At 33.9% G+C, this 22,508-nt stretch overlaps 1 protein-coding gene across 3 annotated transcripts in view; it reads right to left on the bottom strand.

The window, feature by feature from the left end:
- The window catches only part of LOC123267057 (DNA N6-methyl adenine demethylase), a 75,402-nt gene that overhangs the window by 4,498 nt on the left and 48,396 nt on the right, over positions 1–22,508 (bottom strand). The window contains exons 1-6 of one of the 3 annotated variants that reach the window (XM_044731563.1): positions 17,912–18,346; positions 12,377–12,628; positions 4,053–4,290; positions 3,616–3,854; positions 625–3,268; positions 90–265 (exon numbers count right to left, since the gene is read on the bottom strand). In XM_044731563.1, coding sequence (XP_044587498.1) covers positions 90–265; positions 625–3,268; positions 3,616–3,854; positions 4,053–4,290; positions 12,377–12,466 — 3,387 coding nt within the window. In that variant the 5' untranslated portion in view covers positions 12,467–12,628; positions 17,912–18,346. Of the gene's footprint in view, positions 1–89; positions 266–624; positions 3,269–3,615; positions 3,855–4,052; positions 4,291–12,376; positions 12,629–17,082; positions 17,215–17,911; positions 18,347–22,508 lie in introns of those variants that run through there. The other 2 variants (XM_044731568.1, XM_044731559.1) reach the window with 2 other exon arrangements.

Raw genomic sequence — 22,508 nt, 5'->3', positions numbered from 1 at the left:
TCCAACAGAAAATTACTTTTATAAATTAATTAATCAAATAATTTTTTTCAATGGAAAAAATTTTGTTAAAACTAAGTAAATATTCTTACCCATTTAGCCATCGGACATCCTTGAGTAGTTTTTCCCTCCTTTCCAGTGTAAACTACCTTCTCAAATCGTATCGCATTTCCTTTAAGCCCGGTTCTCCGTTCGAGATCATTTCTCAGATCCGGAAGACTGGCTGCGGCCCCCAGATGAGTGTAGTAAGATCCGGGCTCCGGCGGACCTTGTGGTTGAACTTGATTTTATTTACATAAATCGAGCAGTCTGACCCCTCTCCCAATATCAATTACTCGAGTTGGATTTACTTAGTAACTTATGTATCAATAATCAATACCAATAATATAATAGCCGATTAGAATAATCCAACCCCGTTTCCACCAATTATTTTTTTATTTTTTGTTTGTCTTTATTTACTACGTATACTTGGATATAAATTTATATTTAAGCGTTTAAAAAAAATGTTTCGCACATATTTTACAGAATATAACAGTGTACGCGCTGATATAGATATATAGATATATATTGATGGTTAGTGTGTTCTCTCTATGTTAGTGTGATGCGTAATACACAATGACAACTCACATTTATCTGGCGGAAAACAGTCGCAGTCAGGTACTTCGCTCCGCATATTGTTCTTGCTCTTGTCAACATCTTGCGCCGGTTTTCCACTTCCGCTTCCACTTCCACTGGTGCAAGTTCCGACACTGGCTGTTGCGGTTCCAGCGGTGACAGTTGTTACCGAGCTCAAACTTCCAGTTGTGGTTACCGTTGTTTCAGCTCCACTTCCGATTCCAGTTGAAATTTTGCAAGATTTTCCGATTTCCTCACCCTTAACTTCTTTCTGCTTCTTATTGGCTTCCTCTGACTCCTCGGTGATCTCATCTTTGGTCTGCAGGTCTTTATAATCATTCTTATCAACCGATTCTTCATCCGGCTCAGACTTTATTACCATTGGAAGACTCTCTTTTCTGCGATCCTCTTCTACGTTATCGCTTGGACAATAATCTACGATCTCCTGTTTTATCTGACTTGGATTGTACATAACATTGCTCATTATTTCCATTCGATTGTTCCTGTTATCATTATTAACTTCCGCGATAATTTCATCACCACTACCCGAATTTTTAGCCATCTCAACATTTCTCGGAGAAGTATAGTACTCGTTACTTTTACTTTTGTCACTGACTCTGCTTTCTTCGTTACTTTTATTGCTATTCTCATTAATAATTCCAAGACTTTGATGGAATAGTTTATTATCACTATTTTCATCGATACCAATCGTACTGTCCCATACACTAGTCGTCTTATCTTGAATTTTTTTCTCATTGTACTTTATAAAATTTTGTATAGCTGTTATTCCGGTTTCTGGTAATATCTCCGGATTAACATTACTATTATTATTGTTATTATTATTATTATTATTATTATTATTATTATTATTATTATTATTATTATTATTACTATTATTATTATTGTTACTGTTATTACTATTACTATCATTAACGCTATTTATATTAATATTATTATTATTATTATTATTACTAGAACTGTTACTACTGTTAATAACATTTTTGTTATTAATATTGTGATGAATTCCTCCTCCAGTCCACTCCCATAAGCCACCACCGCCGGGCAAACTATCGGCCCGGTGGTGGTGGCTATGCAATAAAAAATTACCGGTCATGGCATCGTTGTTCTGGGGCATGGAAATCATGTTAGACTGTTGCGAATATTCTGAAGATCTTTTCTCGTGTGTCTTAGTGTCACCTGCGTTTTCGTGGGACTCTCTAACGCGATCGTCGCTGGAATAATCGTTGGACCCATTTGGACCCATCGGATGCATCTGGTGTTGCATCTGCTGCTGCTGCTTGTGTAAAAGCATCGATTTCAGCCGATCACTCACTTTGTTTGTCCTGTTTGACTCTTGATTCTCATTGAACCCATTAGATCTGTCATTGCTCCACATGACTCTCTCCCCAGAATTCTGGATGTCCTGCTTGTTCTGTTGGGTCCAAGCAGGATTCTCAGCGGGGCCCGAGTTTGGGGACCAGTTTGCGATTTGGCGGTCCATTTTCTCTTGTGGATTTTGATTTGAGCTTGGATTAGGATTGGAGTTGGTATTTTGATTAGAGTTAGAATTAGGATTAGGATTAGAATTAGAATTGGAGTTGGGATTAGGATTGGGATTGGGATTAGTGTTCGGCCAAGCTGGCTGATGACTCGGAGTTCGTCTAGGACTGGGCTGAGAATCGGGCCAAGTTTGCTGAGGCTGCTGCTGTTGACTGCCGTCGCTCTTCATGCTGCTCGGGGACCAATTCGGCTGACTAGTAGGCGTGTCCGGCCAGGACATTTGATTCGACGGCGTCAATCGCGGGTTGGCTTCAATTTTAGTCTGCTGTTGCCACTGCTGAGTCTGTTGCTGTTGATGCTGCGGAGTCAGCCGAGGATTGGGATGCCCGTTCTGAGACTGGAGCTCGGGACTAGTTTGCCAATTTTGATTCGACACTGAAGTTATCCGCGGATTCTGCTGAGCGGGACTAGGATGCTCAACAATCTTGGGCGAGTGCTGAGGCCACTGCTGCGGCTGATGCTGAGAAGGCGTCAGCCGCGGGTTCTTTGGACTCTGCTGTGGCCACTGTTGCTGGTTCTCAGTTTCGTTCCAAGTTTGGGGAGCTTCGCGAGTGCTGTCCCAGCTCATGTGACTCGCGGGTCTCGATATGTCTTGATTGACATTAGGCTCGTTCTTAATATGTTGCTGTTGTTGCTGCTGCTGTTGCTGAATGCGAGTGTCTGACCATGTCATGTCGTTGACACTGTTGATCTTGGCATTGGAACTAGTGTCTGACCACAAGTGAGCTTGGCTCGCATCAGAGACTGAAGGCTGTCGCGGGACATTCTGCATGTGTTGCCACTGGTTTTGTTGCTGAGGCTGTTGAGGAGGCTGCTGTTGAGCCGGTTGACCCATTTCCACGTAGCCTGGATATCCGTTAGAGTTGTGTGAACTCTGTGGGTCCGGTTGAAGTGGATACCCAGGCATCTCGTTTCCCGACACATTTGTCGGGGCGATTGTTGCAAACCCCTTTACTTGTGTGTCTGAAGGTGGCTGTGGTTGAGCCGCTTGTTGCTGCTGTTGTTGTTGTTGCTGTTGCTGTTGTTGAGAGTCCATGTGGACAGAGCTACTGCGACTTGTTGGCGTCGTCGAGGGCGGCGGAGCCATTGTCACATCCTGAAAAGAGGATCATTCGATCTGTAACTTAAAATCCATCGTGTGTATTCAGTATTGCCGCGCTTAGGTTCGATAAACGGTGATTTTAACGAATTTTTTTTTAATTAAACAGCCGACCGTAGTAAAGTAAAAAAAAATAGAATTTTATTGTAGACCATGAATTTATTTGAATTGAAAATATTGTAAAATACTTAATTGAAAATTCATGTTTTTATTTATAAAATCAGAAAAAAAAAACACAAGTTATTGTTATTGTGAAGTTGACGTGGATAGACGGATGAAAGGAGTGAAAGCGTACGCGTGTAAATGATACAAACGGTGTCTGATAGCTACTGATGATGGCTCACCTGCTGCTGATACCCGTTGACGTACTCCTGACGGGTCTCAAAGCCTATCGGTTGTCCCGGCGTTGCCGCGGGGTCCATGAATTGCCCGTTGAGTGCACGTTGGGGAGGAGCAGCCCCTGTTTGGGGCGCAACCGGTGCCAGCGGCGACGGCTGCCCCGGGATTCCGTATTGTCCCGTGCTACCCGCGCGCTGGAATGCCGATTGATCTGTTGCAATGAATGCCTGCTGCTGATACGCCACTGGAATATTTATTTAAACAATTGTTTACCTCTTTCTCCACTTTCATTTTCATTTAATAAAATTCTCGCGATTCATTTCCATACGTTAGCTTTTTATTAAAAATACTCGTTTTTTTTTCTACCTCGAGAATTTTTTTACTCTAGCTGTTTGAATGCATTTTATATGAAAAAAAAATTTCATCACGAACAGTTTATTACCTGGTTGTGGATGGTATGGAGTCGCAGCGCTGTATTGTGTGTGATACCTTAATTCATCAAGCTGATTTGGCGCAGGTATCTGTTGAATAAATTGTTGCGGTGGCCATGTCGCGGTTGTTGCTTCCACGGTGACTGCGCCTACAGGCGTAACACCCTGATGCCATACGGCATTACTGAAACCAGCAGTTGGCCGGAATCCGCCGCTACTGTCACCATAAAATGGTATTACTCCAGGTGACTGTAAAAAAATAAAATAACAATTGTTATTATTTTTTATTGTTGAAATTATTTTATTCGTAATAATAAAAAAAAAAAATTAGGAAAACGGTTGACCTGAAGGCCATCCCTGCAACTTCTCGCCAATTCTATACCTAAACGCTTGAAATTGCACTTATGACGTTTTTGAGCTCTTCGAGCTCATAAATACAATTTGTGTTATTTTGAGCTCTCCGAGCTCAAAGAATAGTTTTTGGATGCTTTTGAGCTCTTCGAGCTCAAAAGTTTGATGGGAGTTTGATAAAACACTATTTTTTGAATTTTCAAATCGCAATAACTTTTGAATGGATAAACCGATTTTCACGCGGTAGGTGGCATTTGATGCAGTTTTTTAAGCTTCATGAAGAATCTTCAAGTTTAAATTGATAGAACGAAAAATTTCGGAGTAATTCCAAAAAAACACTTTTTTCGGTTTTCTTTCATCAACGATAACTCACGAACGAATCAACCGATTTTGACCGGACTGGTGGCGATCGAGGTAATTTTTTGATGTTGAAAGCTGATTAGTTTCTGTAATTGATTGGTAAAGCCGTTTAAAAGTTATTCCAAAAAAACCATTTTTGAAAAAAATTTTTTTTTTAGTTTTTTTGCGATTTCTCAAAATCTACTGGTCCGAATTGGTCCGAATCGTATTCAAAATCTAAGTTTGGTCAAGCCCTTTCGAATGACACCAACCGCGATCAAATCGGCCCAGCCGTTCAAAAGTTATGAGAGGTTTACATACATACATACATACATACACACACACACACACACACATCCATACACACATACAGACATACAGACACCATCGCGGGAATAGTCAGGGAAGCTTTCTGGGACCTCAAAACGTCAACATCTGATGAAAACTCGATTTTCGGAAAACGAGGTGAAAACAGTAACTTCCCGATTTTTGAAAATTTTCAATTTTCTTAGCGGGAAGTTAAAAATACATAGATAATTTCAATGGAGAGTACTTAAATAATACATGATATTATAAATATATAATAGTTGTTATATACGGCGTAAAATTATAATATTTATGTATTTTTCTTAAGCAGCATAAGCCTCGGAGCTTTGAAGTTTTTTCAACAAGTTATACGGCGTTTTTGCTCTCGATGAATATTTTATTCAGTATCTTTCGAGCCCGTAAAGCAGAAAAGCCATTCTCCTCACGAGTGCTTTCCACTTTCGCTTTCTTAAGCGGACAAAAAATAAGTTTAAATAAAATAAAACGAAAAAAAAAAATAAAAGTGAAAAACAATAAAACAAAAACAAAAAGTGAATATACTCGAGTAGTTTATCCCGTTAAAAACTTTTTCTAAGCTTTGATATCGCGAGTCTCGGCTCGAGCTTTTTTTCCTTTATTTTTACTTTTTTTCAATTTCATTTTTTTACCGTCACTGAGACTAAGAGAGAGAAAAACTTGAATTTATGGTCGCGGTAAAGGTCCGCCGAGAACGCGACAATACTCGCGTCGCATTCAACAAACTGTCGCTGTCTTTCTATCTTTTTACTTACTGCCTAAAGCTTTTTACACATTTTATTTCCGACACATTTTTAATTTCTGCAATCACAAACATTGCGATAAAATTTTTATCAAAATAAAAACTATATTTGTTAGAAATTTATTTTTGGTTTTTTAGTTTGTCTCGAGTCCAAACAGAAGATTATTAAATTATACGGAATTGAGTTACGGATGTAATATCAAGTTCTTGTCACGGCTGAAAGCCGGAAACAAATTTCCTCGGGTCACTTAACCAAGCTGGAAATCCTAGCTGAATTGTTTCCGGAAATTTGTGGTTACCAAAAAGTAAACAATGAGGATGAATTAGATAGTAATTTTAAAATTAATTAGTAATTATTTCCGATGGTTCGTTGAGAAAATAGAGTAAGAATATGTTAACAATAATTATTATTATTATTATCATAATAATGATGAAACTTGGAGTAATCAAACAGTGTTATATGATATCAAACATCAAGAAAGATATAATTTGGGGGTAATTTAAAGTTAGTCCGATGGAATGATGTATATATAACTGCACCAGTAAAACTCTATATGTATATATATATATATATATATATATATATATATATATATATATATATATATATATATGTCTTCTTATTAGTTCGTATAACTATATAACGACGGGTTTCACGTTTTGCATTATGATTATACCACTCGGGTGGTGCTGTCGTGACATTCAATGCATATCAATGACACGAACACATTCACCAAAATTTACCAATAAAATATTTGAATTTAAAATTCAAATATATTCAATGATCTTTTGATCTAGATTTTATTAAAAATATAATTTATATTCAAATTTATTGATTAAATATTAATAATAAATTTCAAAAATAGACGAATGGAATAAATGATGAATTGATTTTGTGTTCCTGAATTTTTAACTTAAATTCCTCGAACATTTTCATCGCTTCGTTCTTGGTTCGGTTAAACTTTAACTCGATAAATTTTTAAATAAATTCGATGTATAACCATTCTGTCCAAAAAAAACCACAAAATTAATATTAAAAATAAAACCCATGAATATTGCTTTCAAGTTTCCTACAAAATATATTTTATTTTTTCAGTTTTCACAGACCAGCAAGGAAATTCTTCATCTGCAACAAGACATTTCGGTGGGTGAGTGAAAAAAAAAACACTTATATTAGCCAAAAATCTAAACCAAAGCCTAAAATTTTTTTAAATATTTCAAAAAAAAATTTTTTTTACTACAAATTAAATAAATTAACAATTTATTCTCTAAAATCGGTGGCCTGTATAATTGAATTCTATTAAACAAAACGTGACTCTTGTTACTTGGATAAAATATTATCTCGGCTGCACAGAATATACATCTATACAAAGCTCAAAAGAGATTTAATTAGTAATTAGAGAGTTTATTTACTGGCGTCGACGTCTGGTTCATCAGCCAGTTCAATTGGATTTCCCATTCAAATTAACAATTATATTACATTTGTCTGACACTAAATCGATTGTCAATTATCCGGAAGCCCGTGACACACGTCTTTTTGGTGAATTGACAAAAAACATCGGTCTAGAGGGGCTATAAATTAAACAACTCTGGTCTTAACAAATCTAATAAAAAGCAACGAAAGCGAAAACCCGATAGGTTGTACTGCGGTTTCAAGGTCCCGGAAGCCGATTACTTTAGCCCGGTATTAGTACTAATGCCGTGCGGTATGTACGAGGTAAAGTAGCTACAATAAAGTGGAGTAGAGCACACCAGCGGAGATTTGAAGCGGTGTAAACCCAGAAGAGACCACAAGTGGCCGTGGATCGGTGTGTTTGCGGTAAAGCCCGATAACATCCAAGAAGCGGAAGCTAAAGCTCAAAAGAGGATGAGAGTTGTATGTAGCACTTGTACTTGTACTTGTACTAGCAGATTCAGAAGCAGAACCAGAAGCAGTGGTAGTAAGTAGATAGGTGTTGGGAGGGTAGCAAACGGGCGTGCAGCCAACCGAGCCGCGAACATCCGCCTCACTCAACTGGCAACTGTAGTACTACCCCTTGTGTGCGCGTGACGTCTCACCCTCTTGAACTGTCGTGCGATAAGGGTAAGAGGGTAAAGTCCGTGGGAAATCCATTCCATTTGTGTTCTATGCCGCTCTCTCTGTCTTCCTATTCCTTCCTCTTTATATATATATATATATAAGCGTGAGGAATAGTAGGTTTGGTTGGTATCATGACCTAGAGTAACGCTCGGTTCGGGACACTTGTCGACGATAAAATGGGATGACCTACGACATCTCCACAACTCAACGCTAAACCTGGAGATCAACTCACTGCTATCTATATGTGTGTATTTTATATATACATTTATAGATATGAATTTGTACTTGACTTCGACCCAATTTTTCAATTTTTTTTTAATATTATTTTATTTATCGAATAATTTTAGTGAACTAAAACAATTTAAATAGCAGAATGGTATTGAATTAAAATTTAAAATACATGGTAATAAATTTAGTAAAGCATAAATATTAACGAGTAGATTCAAGCTAAATAAAGATAAAGTCTGAGGTAATATATAATTCAATTGTGTGGTAATTTTAGTACAAGTTATATTTTATTTAAAACTTTTAAATAATTTATAGTCTTAAATTTAAATTTACCATTTAAATTTCTCATTTAGCAGTTGATATTTTATATTTAATATTTAATGTTTCATTTCGAGTGGTAATGCTATTTTTTTAATTAAACTTAACTGCATTACTTTAAATCCAGGAAGTGGATAAAAAGTGTAAGCTTATTAAATTTTTAATCTGGGCGGTTGATTATAAATTATAAGAAATAAATCATTTATAAGATAGAGGATAACTAGCGGATGATGATTGTTGGTGATAGAAAGACACATGTGCAATAATAATAAGCGGTGTTTTATCCCGCGGATTGGTGATAGAGTGGGCGCGGCAGCAGTTGGCCGGCCAGTGAGTGGTATTGAGGGCCATTGGTGGTTTAAATAGCGACGGGAATGTCAACGCGAGCTTTTGCCGAACCATCCGCGGATATCTATGTCTATGTCTATATACATATGCATATGTGTAACTCTATATATGTGGATATAGATATACAGATAAATACAGAGGCAGACACTCGTGTCCATTTTCCAATTGGGCACACACAAGTACCACCGCATGAGGCCGCAAGGGGAAAATGGTGTTCGACACGCAGTTACGAATTTATCGGGAAATTAACGCAGACAATCATCCGTGCTGGTAGTACAACAACCGTGTGGCCCACTCTGCACGGGTTACGGGTTATATTCGATTAAACGTTCACACAAGGGACTATTTCCTATTATATCTTCCTATTCGTTGCTACTCTTGTTTCACTCGGCTCTGTCCTCTGTCCTCAACAGTGAACTGACTCTCAACAGCTACGTTACATCCAATACATCCACATCAAGTAGAGTCTACGTGCATTTTCGTCACACATATATACACTTTACCGAGATTTGCCGGTGGATACGCTAGGCATCTACTTTGACCCGTGTCGTAGGCTAGAGTCGAGTTGACGCCTCCCCAGGGCATCATCCGAGTTGCGCCGTCGCCCAGAAACCCTATAAAGCGCAATCGCTTCGTTTAATTTTTATTTTTTTTCTCATACTCAAGAATGTCTTCAAATTTTGTAATTATCGGGTTTTTTTTTTTGTATAATTTATTTTTTTTATTGTGGAAAAATTATCTTCTGTTCAACTTTAAATTTATTGCAACGAACAAGATGAGCTAAAAGTTTAAATATATTGAAGAAGAAACTGCTGGCTGGCATAAATAGTTTTTTTTTTTTTTTTTTTTTTTTAATTAAAATTCAAGATAAAAAATGAAGACACTTTTATTTTTTTCTTAATCTAAAGGTCCATCTTTCGGTTTTATCAATCCTGAACTTTATTTTCAAATAAAAAATAAATGTTTATAATTAAAAAAAAAAAAAAAAAATTAATGTCAGTTATGTGCTAACTTTTGAATCCCTAATTTTTTTTATTTTAGAAAATAATTTTAAGGAGTTAAAATATTGCAATAATTATAAAAATTTAATTTCGTTTTAAATGAACCCTTTTTGTACATAATCAAAAAATGAATTTATATCCGAAATATTCGATTGCGATAAATGTTTCAATCAAAATAATTAACCAGAATACTCTTTGACAATAAAAGTATCACAATACCGTTTTAGGTGTGGCTAGATATCTAATCGTACAAATGCATGGACAAATATAAGTTAGTAGCGGTAATATAGTGATCGCCGAGTACGAATGTGGATATCCAAGTGAAAACCACATGTGCTCCGTATAACTCACCGCGACCGCGGTTAGAGCCAATTCGTGTGTATGTACCAATGCAACGAACTACCGGAATTCCGTGGTCTCGGTTTGCTGCATAATTGCTCGTTTCGATGAATGCACCTGAAACAACACCCCCTTCATCCTTTGATATTCCCAATTATTGTCACTCTGTTTCCATCTGCCATTCCTCTATTCAACCCCTAAAATTATCTATACATCATCGTGCTATTTACATATCTAAAAGCAATAGTTATCCATTAATTTGCATTCTCAAATTTTTTTTTTATAATAACATACTTTTGTCTTTAAATATTCAAATTTTTACCGGCACCGCTGAATAATATTATATTCATATATAATACGAAAGACTGGATTTTTATTTTGCCTAAAAATCCAGCAAGCCATGAATAATCAACAGTTGGGTGGGGTTCTTGGTCTTTAAAATCGATCGGCTTAAAAATAAAATACAAAGTCTCGGTGGTGAGTTTTCCGGGTTGGAGAATAGAGAAGAAGTAAAGTAAAACGGTGACAAATAGTAGTGTGAATCAAGCACTCGATCGTGATCAAGAGCTTGCAAAAGAGTGCTTTTATGTTAAGAGTCACCAGGTTTAAGAGGGCTCTAGAAATACGAGCCAGATCGACTGTCGCGGCTCGCGAAATGGCATCTTCCTTGTTGTTTGTCGTACAGTAAGCTACTACATACAGAAAAAACAACAACAATATGTATGTATGCATGCATGTATATTTATGTGGATGTACATAGGATGTATATAGGAATTATAGGTATAGTCGTACGGTGGTATGGTGGTAGAGTTGGGTTAAAGTGAAGAAGAAGGGGTGCAGACCACCAGCAGACGCTGCTAGCTATGGGGGCGGTGACCGACCGCCAACGCGAATCAATACCCGCAGGAACAGGAACCGCCAAGCAACGGCAACTACTACGACGACGACGATGACGACCAACACCAAGGCGACGAAGGAGGGAGTGAGACACTAGATCTGTGCAAGAGTGGAGGAGTAAAGCCAGGAATGACGACACCAGAGTGGAGGAGACGAGCAAAGAGAGGTATTAGAGTCTGGTAGGGAGGAATTGAGAGTTCTAGAAGGTTCATGCATTCCAAACGTAATCAAGAGAAAAAGGGTTTGGGTTATTCTATGAGCCGAGTAAAGGAAATTGTCTGAAATATTTATTCCAGAGAATCTTATTTTTTATTATTTGGACTTTTCAATTTTATTTATACTTTGCGGAATTAAATTAAAGGGTTTTTAGGTACCTTGAGAAATTTCGTGATTTATTATTCTCAGTTGATAAAATTTAAATATTAAATCTCGGGACTCTCATCCATATTAACTCGTTCAATTCGGTTTTGAGAACTGTCACGATGTAATTTACATATAGAATAAATGAGTAACACGAACTTGCTCTCAAAATACAATATCGTTATTTATGGAGGTATAAATATACACGAGTTGAGGAAAATTTATCAGAATATTGTTGATACGGTTTCTATTCGGGTTTACTTGCTGACGTTGATGCATGATAAGTTTATGGAAATAATTAAATTTGCTATATATGGCTGGATAGACGGATGGATAGATTAATTTTTTCTTTAATTAATTTTCAGATAAAATTAAAAGGATATTTTTAGCCGGCTCGGGGAAAAAAATAGTTTATTCCTAATGGTTCTTTATCCAGCGTAATTAGATTAAGGAGCACTTTAAAATATTATTTAAGCTGTACTATATATACTCTAGAGGAGAAATGCAATTTTTAGTAATGGTTACTGATAATAGTAACATAAGCGGATATTTAAAAATTTTTTTTATCAGTACAGGGAAACGTGTGTAGTAGAAGACGGGTATATATAAGGGTAATGTGAGAGTTATTGATCTCACGCTAATTTAATCCACGGCAATATATTTTAAGAGCGGCGCATAGCTGAGAAATATTTCAAATTAACTTTTTTATGCTATTAATAAAGGAATAATATTAAATTTTAAATTACGTAGTTCCTCAAAACTCATATATTTTATACTGGAATAAATTTAAACTTTTAATTTCCCTCACATATTACCGCTATACGAGCCCGAAACTTTATCTTTGAATTATTAGATTTTTAGAATTATTAAACTTTGTTTACTGAATTGTTCAAAGTTCGGTCGTTTATTTGAATTTTTTTGTTGATTAAAAAATTCTCCGAGCAGCACTCGATGAAATTAACAAATAACTAAGTAATTAATAAAACTCACCATGGAAACAACTGGCGGTGGAGGGTTCCCGTTCCTGAGAGCTCCGGCTTGCTGACTCGCGGAGTTTAGATTGTCCTTTGTCTGCTGCATCGGGTCTGTGTGCAAAGGCTGCTGCTGAGGCGGCTGCTGTGGCTGTTGCTGTTGCTGAGGCTGGTGCTGCTGGAGACCTCCTATGCCTCCTTGCGGACTTCCTAGGCCTGCTGGTGCGCTATCTGGAGTGCTTACTTGCCTAGCTATGTTTTTTCTGTAGCTCTGTAATCATAAAAAAAATTTTTTTTTAAGTAAATATTTCATTTATTAATCCAAAAATTTTCCTACATTTGAAAAAAAAACTTTATAAAAAAATATGGTGAATTTTTTCTTAATTAAAGTCACTGAGATTTAATTATCATTTAAATAAAATTAAAGACAAAATTTAATCTAAAATATTAAACAAAGTAACCCAATTACACAAACTTGAAATAATTTATGCACATGAGACCTAAGTAAAAGCTCGGAATAGTTTTCCCATAGTTTAGCATACTCTTGGTGCACCGTATATGTTTAAAATTTCCGTATACAGTACGCGACTATACACATATTATGGACACATAAATACGTAGAGCTGTGTATGCTTGATCAAAACCAACAATTTATATAAAATACATAACTAAGCTGAGCTTTCGTCGAGGAGGTTATTTCATCTATTTCTCTAGAGAATTTAGTAAAGAGACTCTTGTATTTTCCAGTTCGTATACTCAAGAGCGTGACCTCCTCTCGAGTCTTTACATGCAAACAAAGAAAAATAAAAGGGAAGTTGAAGCAAAGTTTAGGAGAGAAGTACCAGACTGAAGTTCCCGTTTAAAGTGGGTTTGTTTACTTCCGTTATACCCGCTCGGTTTTATTTTCTCTACTCCAACTCAAATGATTTGTACACCATTTATACGAAAACTTACTCCCTGTTTTCGTGTCACTGTTGCTTCGCTTGGTTTGTATCTGAAGATTGTCTTCGCTACAGTACAGCTGCTTCGCAAAAATATTTTCGTGAATATGCAATGAGAGTTTTTGGAAAATAATGGAGCAACTTTTTAGCGGCAATAAAAGACGTATCGATTAGACGGAAGCGGAGATATTTCTATCTTGTGTATTATCACGGATCGTTCGCACACGATTCGCGAGCTCGTCTGTTGGCTGTTCGCCCGAACCGGAAGCCAACGATCAGACCTTCCGCTGGAATTCGGTTATATGTGTCCAAGATATATGTTGATTTATATTATTTGATTTATTGGGTCTATCTATGTACGTTGTTAATACTATTGTTATTTATTGTTCCACAGGATTATTTCTTGTCTTTGTCCTTGTCCTGCTTGTAAATTTTGCCTTTTTTTTCTGAGGCAATCTTGATATAAGTTTTTATTTATAAATATGTTCAAACGAATTTATAAAGTTTAGTTTGTATTTTATTTTTATTATATTATTCATTATTATCAACTTAAAAATTTTTTATTTATCAAATTGAAAGAGAAGTTGGACAAATTTTTTTTTGACCAAAAATTTTAAATTCAAGACAAAAAAAAAATGAGACTCTTGAAAAAATTATTTATTATAGAAAAATAAATAGAATTGCAATTTTGGTAAAAAGCTTTTGTCTTGATTAAAATTTTTTTTTTTTTTAGGGTAGTATATAATTTGGGCTTATTGAATTTTTATTTGAAATTTAGTTTTGAGGTAAATTAGCTGGAGCATTGTGTAGAGCTAGACCGGTCCCTTCATTCGATAAGTACTTGACTTAATGAATTCTCGACGTCGGGAAGTATACTCTTATCTTTACTTGTTCTCTTTCTTCGCTCGGGTTGCATTGGTTGTATTGCAAAAAAGGCATTAAAAAATCCAGACATTTACTTTATGTTTTTGTTACCCGGCAACCACTCACGGACTCCCAGTGAAATAAAAAGTATAAATAATAGAAAATAAAGTGAGGCATTAAAAATAACAAATAACTAAATGGAATATAAATATTTTTATTTAGCTTTCAATTAAATTTTCCATTAGCGGAATTCTGTGTAAACGTTTTTTTATGCCAATTAAATCTTAATTGTTTTTTAATTTATTATTATGGGAAAATTATCATTTTAGTTAGTAAACTAAATGCTGTTTTAGTGAAAACTATTTATCTTGAATATTTTATCGAGTGTATTTTAGATGTTATTCAAGAAAGTTTTCTTAAAATTATTTTAATTTAAAATAAGAAAACACTTTTAAAATATCCTAAAAATATATTGATTTAATTGCAAAAGTTTTTTATTATTTTTAAAATACTTATCTATTTTTTTATCATTAAAATAATATTTGTTGATAATAAATTTTACTTACAATCCTTTTCATTAAAAACTTTTAAGATATTTTCTTACAATTTCTTGTAATATTAATAAAACTAAATTTTAAATTTTCGATCGTCAATCATTATAAAATAAGATTGAATAGCAAATAAAAAAAAAAATGAAAAGTTTAAATAAAACTTTTTCAAAGTATATTTTGTTTCAATTTATAAATTAAATAACTTAAATCATAATTAACAGACTGAAACGTCATTTTCAATATGGCGATAAATATCGATCTGGCTTCTAACATCAGAATTTTTTAAAACTTCCAAGCGTTAAACTCGAATAAAAAGTTCTTAAAAATAATTCTTCTAAAATATCAAATCACGAGAATTTCGAATATAATCAATTACAACTTCAAACACAACTATTTAATTACAGCAGATTAAATTATCTGAATACCTTATCAATAGGTTACAGCATTAGCATCCACTAACGCTAGAATATCCCATAGTAGGCTCAAACAGCTCTTCTCACCGATTTATTAATATAAACTAATCATAATTCAAATGGTTAATCTGGCTTACTCGAGCAATTTGAATCCATTGTGCCCATGCTCATTAAATCCTATATCAATTTTATATCCATTATTATTATCATCATTATTATTTTATTACTAGTTTTTAATTCTTTTTTTTTTTTTTTATAATCCTCAAAGCTATCCAATAACAATGTCTGCAATAAAGCTACTCCAAACAATATAAATATTATACCTATTTCAAAAGATAAATCCTCTATCCGCTCTACACTGTACTGCGTATACATATATATGCACCGCTCTTGTATTTTTCGCTTCAATAAATTTTCTACAATAAAAAATAATGAGTAAAATTGTTATCGTTTAGCGGAAATTTAAAAAAACGCTTTCAATTTTTTATCCGTCATTATTATTTTTTTAAAGAGATAATAGAATCGAAAACAACAAAAGACCAAAATTATTGAGCTGTCATAAATGGACGAATTCATTCGGCTGTCAATCATAATTTCGAGAGGAATAAATGGTTGTAAAAAATGATGAGAATAGAGGCCTGTGAACTCGATTTATTTTTTAATATTTTTTATTCGTTTCATATTTATATATTTTCGGCGCTCAGTACCAAAGATTAATTCGTAAATCGTGATGTTAATTTTTCGGAGTCTTGATGATCGCTTTGTAAGATTCAGGTCTTGTAGTATAGGCTGAGTAAGTGTGAGTACATATAGAGTGAAGCGATAGATAGAGCAATAGTATATAAGAGATGGAAAGATACGAGAGTGGTAGTAACATATAACACGGCTACTTATCTCGTCCTCTGAGTGAATAGAAGTGGAAGCTTGAGCTATGTTGACTTGACTACTCTATCTACTACTGTGTTATCCCTTTGACACTGACAAGATAGAGAACCACGTGGATAAACCACGTGCTTTTACATTTTATATTTATCATAATTGTAATTTGTTTATTTTATATCTAAGAAATTTTAGACAGATGAATTTTTTTTTTATCATTTAAAAAATTGCTTAGTACAAAAAAAGTTTTTTATTTCAGTTAATTAAATATTTTTAATTTTGTATTGAAATTCGAAAAATTTTAAATGACAAAAATAAAAATATTTAAATAAAAAATTTTTTCTTAATCCAAGACTTGTTAGTTTGAGTGTAATTAAAAAATACAACTACGATCTTTAAAAAATTATTTTTCAAGTACTCAACAGCAATTTCAGCTCTTAAAGCCCGAGTATACGTCAAAAAATTATCCACTTACTTTTGGCTATTGTTGAAAATATAATGTCGAGGCACTTCGGGGAATAATAAATAATTAATTAAAAATGAAAATCCAAATATAAATACCGAAAGTTTCATAAAAAGGTACAGCGGAGCCTGAGATGAAAGGAAATTAATTTTAATATCAAAGTTGCAAACTCACGGATAAATTTAATTTTCCAGACTTTTATACACATAATATACTTATATATATGTATGTATATGGAGATTCGTATACTTGTACATATACTTATGCTTGTACATACATATATATCATTAAAATTAATTTTGTTCAACTCTCTTCCGACTTACGCTCTCACTCTCGTTCCCGCGCTGCAAAATCACTAAGCGAGAGAGACAATTCGACCTCGACGCGTTCACTGAACCGTCTCTCCTTTTTTTATTTATTTTATTTTCCTCCTACCGGCTGACAGTTAATAAAAATTAGTTCGTAAATTATAAATACTTAAAATTTTAACAACCAAAAAAACGCCATTTATCATTCATACCCTCCCTAAATAAACATCCTACTTACTATCATTAAAATTATAAATTTACAAGCTCATTAGACTCTTAAAAAAAAAAAAAACCACGGAAGCTCACCTTATTTTTTAAAAACAGCGAATCGATTTCCTGAAAATCTCCAACGTCCGCGAATCCGGTACTTTAATTAAAATTCTAATTACTTCCTCAAACCACCTCAAAAATAAAAACTACCAACTATCCTTAGACACTATCAATAATTAATTGCAATTAGAATCTATGCAACCAAATAAACAATTTAATCCGCGAGAAATAAAATAATGAAATCACTGATCACGATAAATCGGAGTTTAAACTGGTCGTCCACGTTCGAGGTCCCTCGTGCTAGAGGTTGTGTTCTCCCTTAGCCAGTCTCTTTCGTTACTCCCTCTTTTCGTGAGCCTCTCGGCTCTCCTCCGTTTACTCTTAACTCAGCTCTTTCTCTCTTTCTTATTCGGAATCTTCCTCCCCGTCTTTCTCTGGCTCTACCGTCTCTGCGCTCTTTGACTCCTCGTACTGGGTCCTCTATACTACTCGCGTCCTCCACTCGTTTCTCTATACTCTACTACTACTACTTACACACTCTCTCCTTCTCCTCTTTCTCTTTCTCTCCCTCCCCCCAGCCTCTCTCTCCTCCTCGCTATTGCAAATTCCGGCGTATACGTACCACGATGCTCCTGCGCTTATCACAACTCACTGACATTAATATACATTCCACTTTAATTTTTAATTAAAATTTATGTTTCATTATTTAATATACCTATAATTTATAATATATTAAATTTTTACTTTTTTTAATAATATATTATAATACCCGTGCATCTTATCAAGACTCATGCATTTTTTTGATTAAAAAAATTTTAATAAACAAAATTAAATAAAATTAATGAAAAAGTAAATAAATATCTACCTGTTAGTAAAAATGATAAAATCGGCGAGTGACTCGTGTAACGAGCATTAAAAAGGTATTTTATAAATACTTTCAAAAAATACGCGCGACTTATCGGAGCACACGGGATAATGCGTCTGGTACATGAGCCAGAGGAACCGCGACTATCCTCCGCGCGTGCCGTCTCTCTACACCGAACCTCGTGCACATCTCACTTCACCGTCCGCGTCTGCACGTACCCTCTCGCTCGAATCCACTTTCTCTGTCTCTTTCTGGCTTCTCTCTTTCACTATTTCGTCCTATCCCTCTCATCCATACTGCGCCCCATGCAGACACACACATGCTCACCTACCCGAGCTCGCGAATATTCCGTCTACCTATCACACATCTGCTTTGAGTGTACGTGCAGCGAACCCCCACGAAATTCACCGGCGATACTTGTATTGCTCGTACCACACTTACACTTGCATCGGGTTTGTAAGTCGCGGCGCGTCAATTGCGCGTTTCTTCGTGTCTTCGGGAACTCCCGTAGGAGAACAGCGTCGCACCCGGCCACTCGGAAATGTTCGTGTCTTTCCGGCAAATGCTTTATGCTTCTCTTTCGCTTCAGTTGCTCTCTTCCTATTCCTATTCCCGATTCCTTCCTTGCAAGCTCCATCCGGGATGTTCTAGATGATACTTTAATTTGTACTTTACTTATCCTGTTGTGGATATTCTGTATGAAGGATTTGCTCGGAATACATGTGTAATGATTCCAAAAAATTTTCGTAAGATTCAGGATGAAGTACAGCTTGCAATAATTGGAAATAAAAAGAATCTTACTACAGAATAATGACTAAATTTTGAATCAATTTTTTAAATAAATTAATTTTATCTGACAGTAAAAATTTTCGCTTACGCTGATAAAAAATAATCGACATTTTTTTTTGTCGTCCACGTTCTTGGAAATTTCGTTTAAATATATAATATATAAAATCATGAATGTTGAACTAATTTATTTTTATTCTAAAAAATTAAAAATTAAAAAGTTCTTGAACAAAAAAAATTCCTTTTTTTTTTAGTTATTTTTCTCTTGAATCAAGCTAATTTTTTTTTATGAGTATTATAGAAATATTTTTCATCAATTATTAGTTCAAATTTTTTTGGTTGCTGTTCATGTTATTGTAATGAAAGAAAATAATTTATTATTTTAATATATTTTACATATTTCGATGTTGAAGTAAAAAACAATAGAAATAGAAATTCACCATTATTTAATTACGTAAAACTTTTAGTTGAACAATAAACAAGAATATACGTGAATTTTGAATACTTTGTTTACTCAATAGTGGAATGAGCGTAAAATATTTAAATTATAATTACAATGATGATAATGAAGAGGTGTATAAGTAATGAGTAATGAGTAATGAGGAATGGACGGGATGAATTAAAAGGGATTCGGTGTATTAACAAATTTAGTATTATATGTATTGCGGCAACAAGTTGCCCGAGAGTAAAAGAGAGAGTGGATGAGTGGATGAGTGGATGAGTATAGTACCACAGATCGTGTTAGTAATAGTGAATAACCACCCTCGTATTGCACACGAGGAGCGATATATCCCCGTGGTGTTCGCCAGCAGATAGCTCTTTTGGCATTTACCGTGCACGGGAAAGCTGTTGAGCCAGATAGACCCGGTACGGTGCGGGTTGGAGCTTGCGGGTGTAAAGTGTAAAGCGATCCGCGTCATCCCTGCTACTACAAGAAATCTCGAGTCTCGAGTACGGTTGGCTGTGTGTTGTGTGTACCCGACCTACGGTTAGCCACTCCGACTCAAACTCAAACGCCGACTCGACTCTTACTCTTACTCTTACTCTTACCAGACTCGCTGTTAACACGCCAACTTACACTATATACCGCAAAAGCTCTCTCTACATGGCCCGTCTGAAGATCCTCGCGTTTCCACTGAGATACGATATCCCGAGGGTGTTTTACATAGTTCTGCCTTCTCTTATAAACTATTGTGATTTCTTGCCCTGCTTTTCCGGTTTTTATTTCTCCGATATCGACTATTATCTAATTATGTTTTATTTTTCTGTTTTAACTTATAAATTTATGAAAAATGAAGTTAATTTTATTTATAAAAAAATTCATTTTCTTATTTTTAAATAAAAAAATTATTCCTTCGATAATTAACCTTAATATATCGAGACAAAAAAAAATTATTGTTCAGACAAGAATTTTTTTGAAATAAAACATTTAAATTTATTTTTATTAATTCAACCTATTTTTTTTAGACAAAAATATTTAGTCTCGGAAATTATTAATAACATCCGTTTTTTTTTTTCTTAAAAAATATTTATTATTTCTCCAAAAATTTCTTTAAAATTCTCAATAAAAAAAATTAATTATTTTCGAGCATAAATTAACAATGAATACACTACTGAAATAATAATAAATAAATTAATCTATGTCAAAGAAAAAAAGCATTTAAAAAGTAAAATAATAGCCTTAGTATATTACACTATTGTAATCCCTAGAGTTTTAACATTCATTAAATTAATGCCGTAGGGAGGATTCATATATAAATACATATATATATTTCGAGTATCACAAATGCAATAATAGTCCGAGAAGCTTGGGGCACGATTTACGTACACATAAAAATCGATCGTTTTTGTATGTAACCTTCTCTTTCTCTCGCTTGAGCTTCACCAAAATGAAATTACACCCAACCGTGATGAATGTATATACTATTACGCTCTTCACCCATTTCGTTTAATTAATTTAAACTCTACGAGATTATAAATTGGTAAAACCAATTGGACGTTGATTAAACAAAACGTGAATTAACAAAAAAAGTAAAATATTTAAAAAGTATTAAACACTATCAACATTTATCATTTTACTTTTCACTGCATTCTATCTATCTGGGTTTTATTCATCTTATTCTTATAATGTTATTAAAATGTTGGAGATAAAAAAACAATAGATGAAATATTGAAGCTTATCGATGCTCCGATATATATTTATAAAATGATACGTCGATGCACGTGAACTAAAATAGACACGTGCAATCTGAATCGGCAGACGTGTATCAGCTTCCTTTGTTCTCCATCGCGTAAGTTATAGTTACTGTGACTATATACTGTATCTACATATATATATATATATATATATATATATATATATATATATATATATATATATATATATATATAATAAATAATACTACTGTGCTATATATACCATCCACCGAATAACATAACTTAGTGATGCAGATTCATTGTATGAAACTAGTTTCGTGTGTCCATACTCTCCCAAGATACTGATACAAGGGATTCTTTTCAATGAGTCATCTGTACTTTTATATTAATCTAATAAATAAAATAAATTATATACGCGCATATTATTATTTCAATAGAACTTTTTTCTATACTTTTTATTTAGTTATTTACGAGCGAGTTTTATTAAGCTAATCCCCTTCGCAGTGAAAATAATTCTGGTTTGATAATTAAAAATGTAAATTTTATCTTTACTTTTATTATTTGCAATATATTTTCTCGGGGTATTATTTTTTTAATTAAACTATAGAATATAAATTAAATGTTTAACTCAAGGGGTATTTTTTAATTTATTTATTGCAAGTAGATAAAAAAGTAATTATTTATAAAACAGGCGAATATACTAATAAACATTACGAATGTAAATATTGCCTGATGAGTATTTGCGTAATTTAAATAATGTAAATATTAATAATTGTGTACAAATATTTGATATAGCATAACATTACTCATCGGTACATATTTATGTGTGTATATAGTACGAAGCTATTGGCGAGGGAGAAGGTGAAGTGAGACGCAATAAAATTTGATAGAGTAAAAAATAAATTTTTTTAAAAATAAATATATAATTATTATAAAAATGTAAATAGGCATTATTTAAATTTTATTTTATATTGAGAAATTTCATGGTTAAACGTACTCCAAAAGACAAAAAAAGCTTTTGATGTCGGTAAACGTTTTTATAAAGGAAAGTATGTTTGAATATAAAATTTATCTTCAATTTTGGAGTATCTGTTTTAGTAGAGAAAATCAATCTTCTCAATTTTCTTCTCATAAAATTTTCTCCCATGGAAGTGTTTGCTCGAGGACTTTAAAATTTTATCGCGTCGTATTTTTACCAATCTCTATGTATATATTTGAGTGAATATGAATTTTATGGTTTTCTATAAATAGCAGGATAATAAAAGGAGCTTGAATTAAAGTTAAAATTTGAAGTGACTTCTATTTTGGAGTTTTAATGTGTATGTAAATTTACAGAGTACAGAGAAATAAATGAAATAAAAATAGTAACCCTGGCAATAATTAATACCTTTGTCGTAGAAAGTGGAAATTTATCTGAAAATACAAGAGTTTAAGTTTAAATGACTGACGTAGGTATAAAACAAAAAAAGGCATGTAGTAATAATAAAAAAAGAATAATAATAATAATGAATAAAGGAGAAAAAAGAAAATGTAATAAAAAATATTGAACGGTGAGATGAGGTTGAAGGTTGACAAGAGGTTCGCGGGTGGGAGAGGACGAAACTGAAAGAAGAAGAAATAGGAAAGCTTGTGTGTGTATAAAATGGTGGTTCGA

The sequence above is a fragment of the Cotesia glomerata genome, linkage group LG1 (assembly GCF_020080835.1).
Source record: "Cotesia glomerata isolate CgM1 linkage group LG1, MPM_Cglom_v2.3, whole genome shotgun sequence".
NCBI classification, from domain to species: Eukaryota; Metazoa; Arthropoda; class Insecta; order Hymenoptera; family Braconidae; genus Cotesia; species Cotesia glomerata.
Note: the sequence above shows the minus strand (reverse complement) of the source record. Positions and strands in the feature narration are given on the sequence as shown.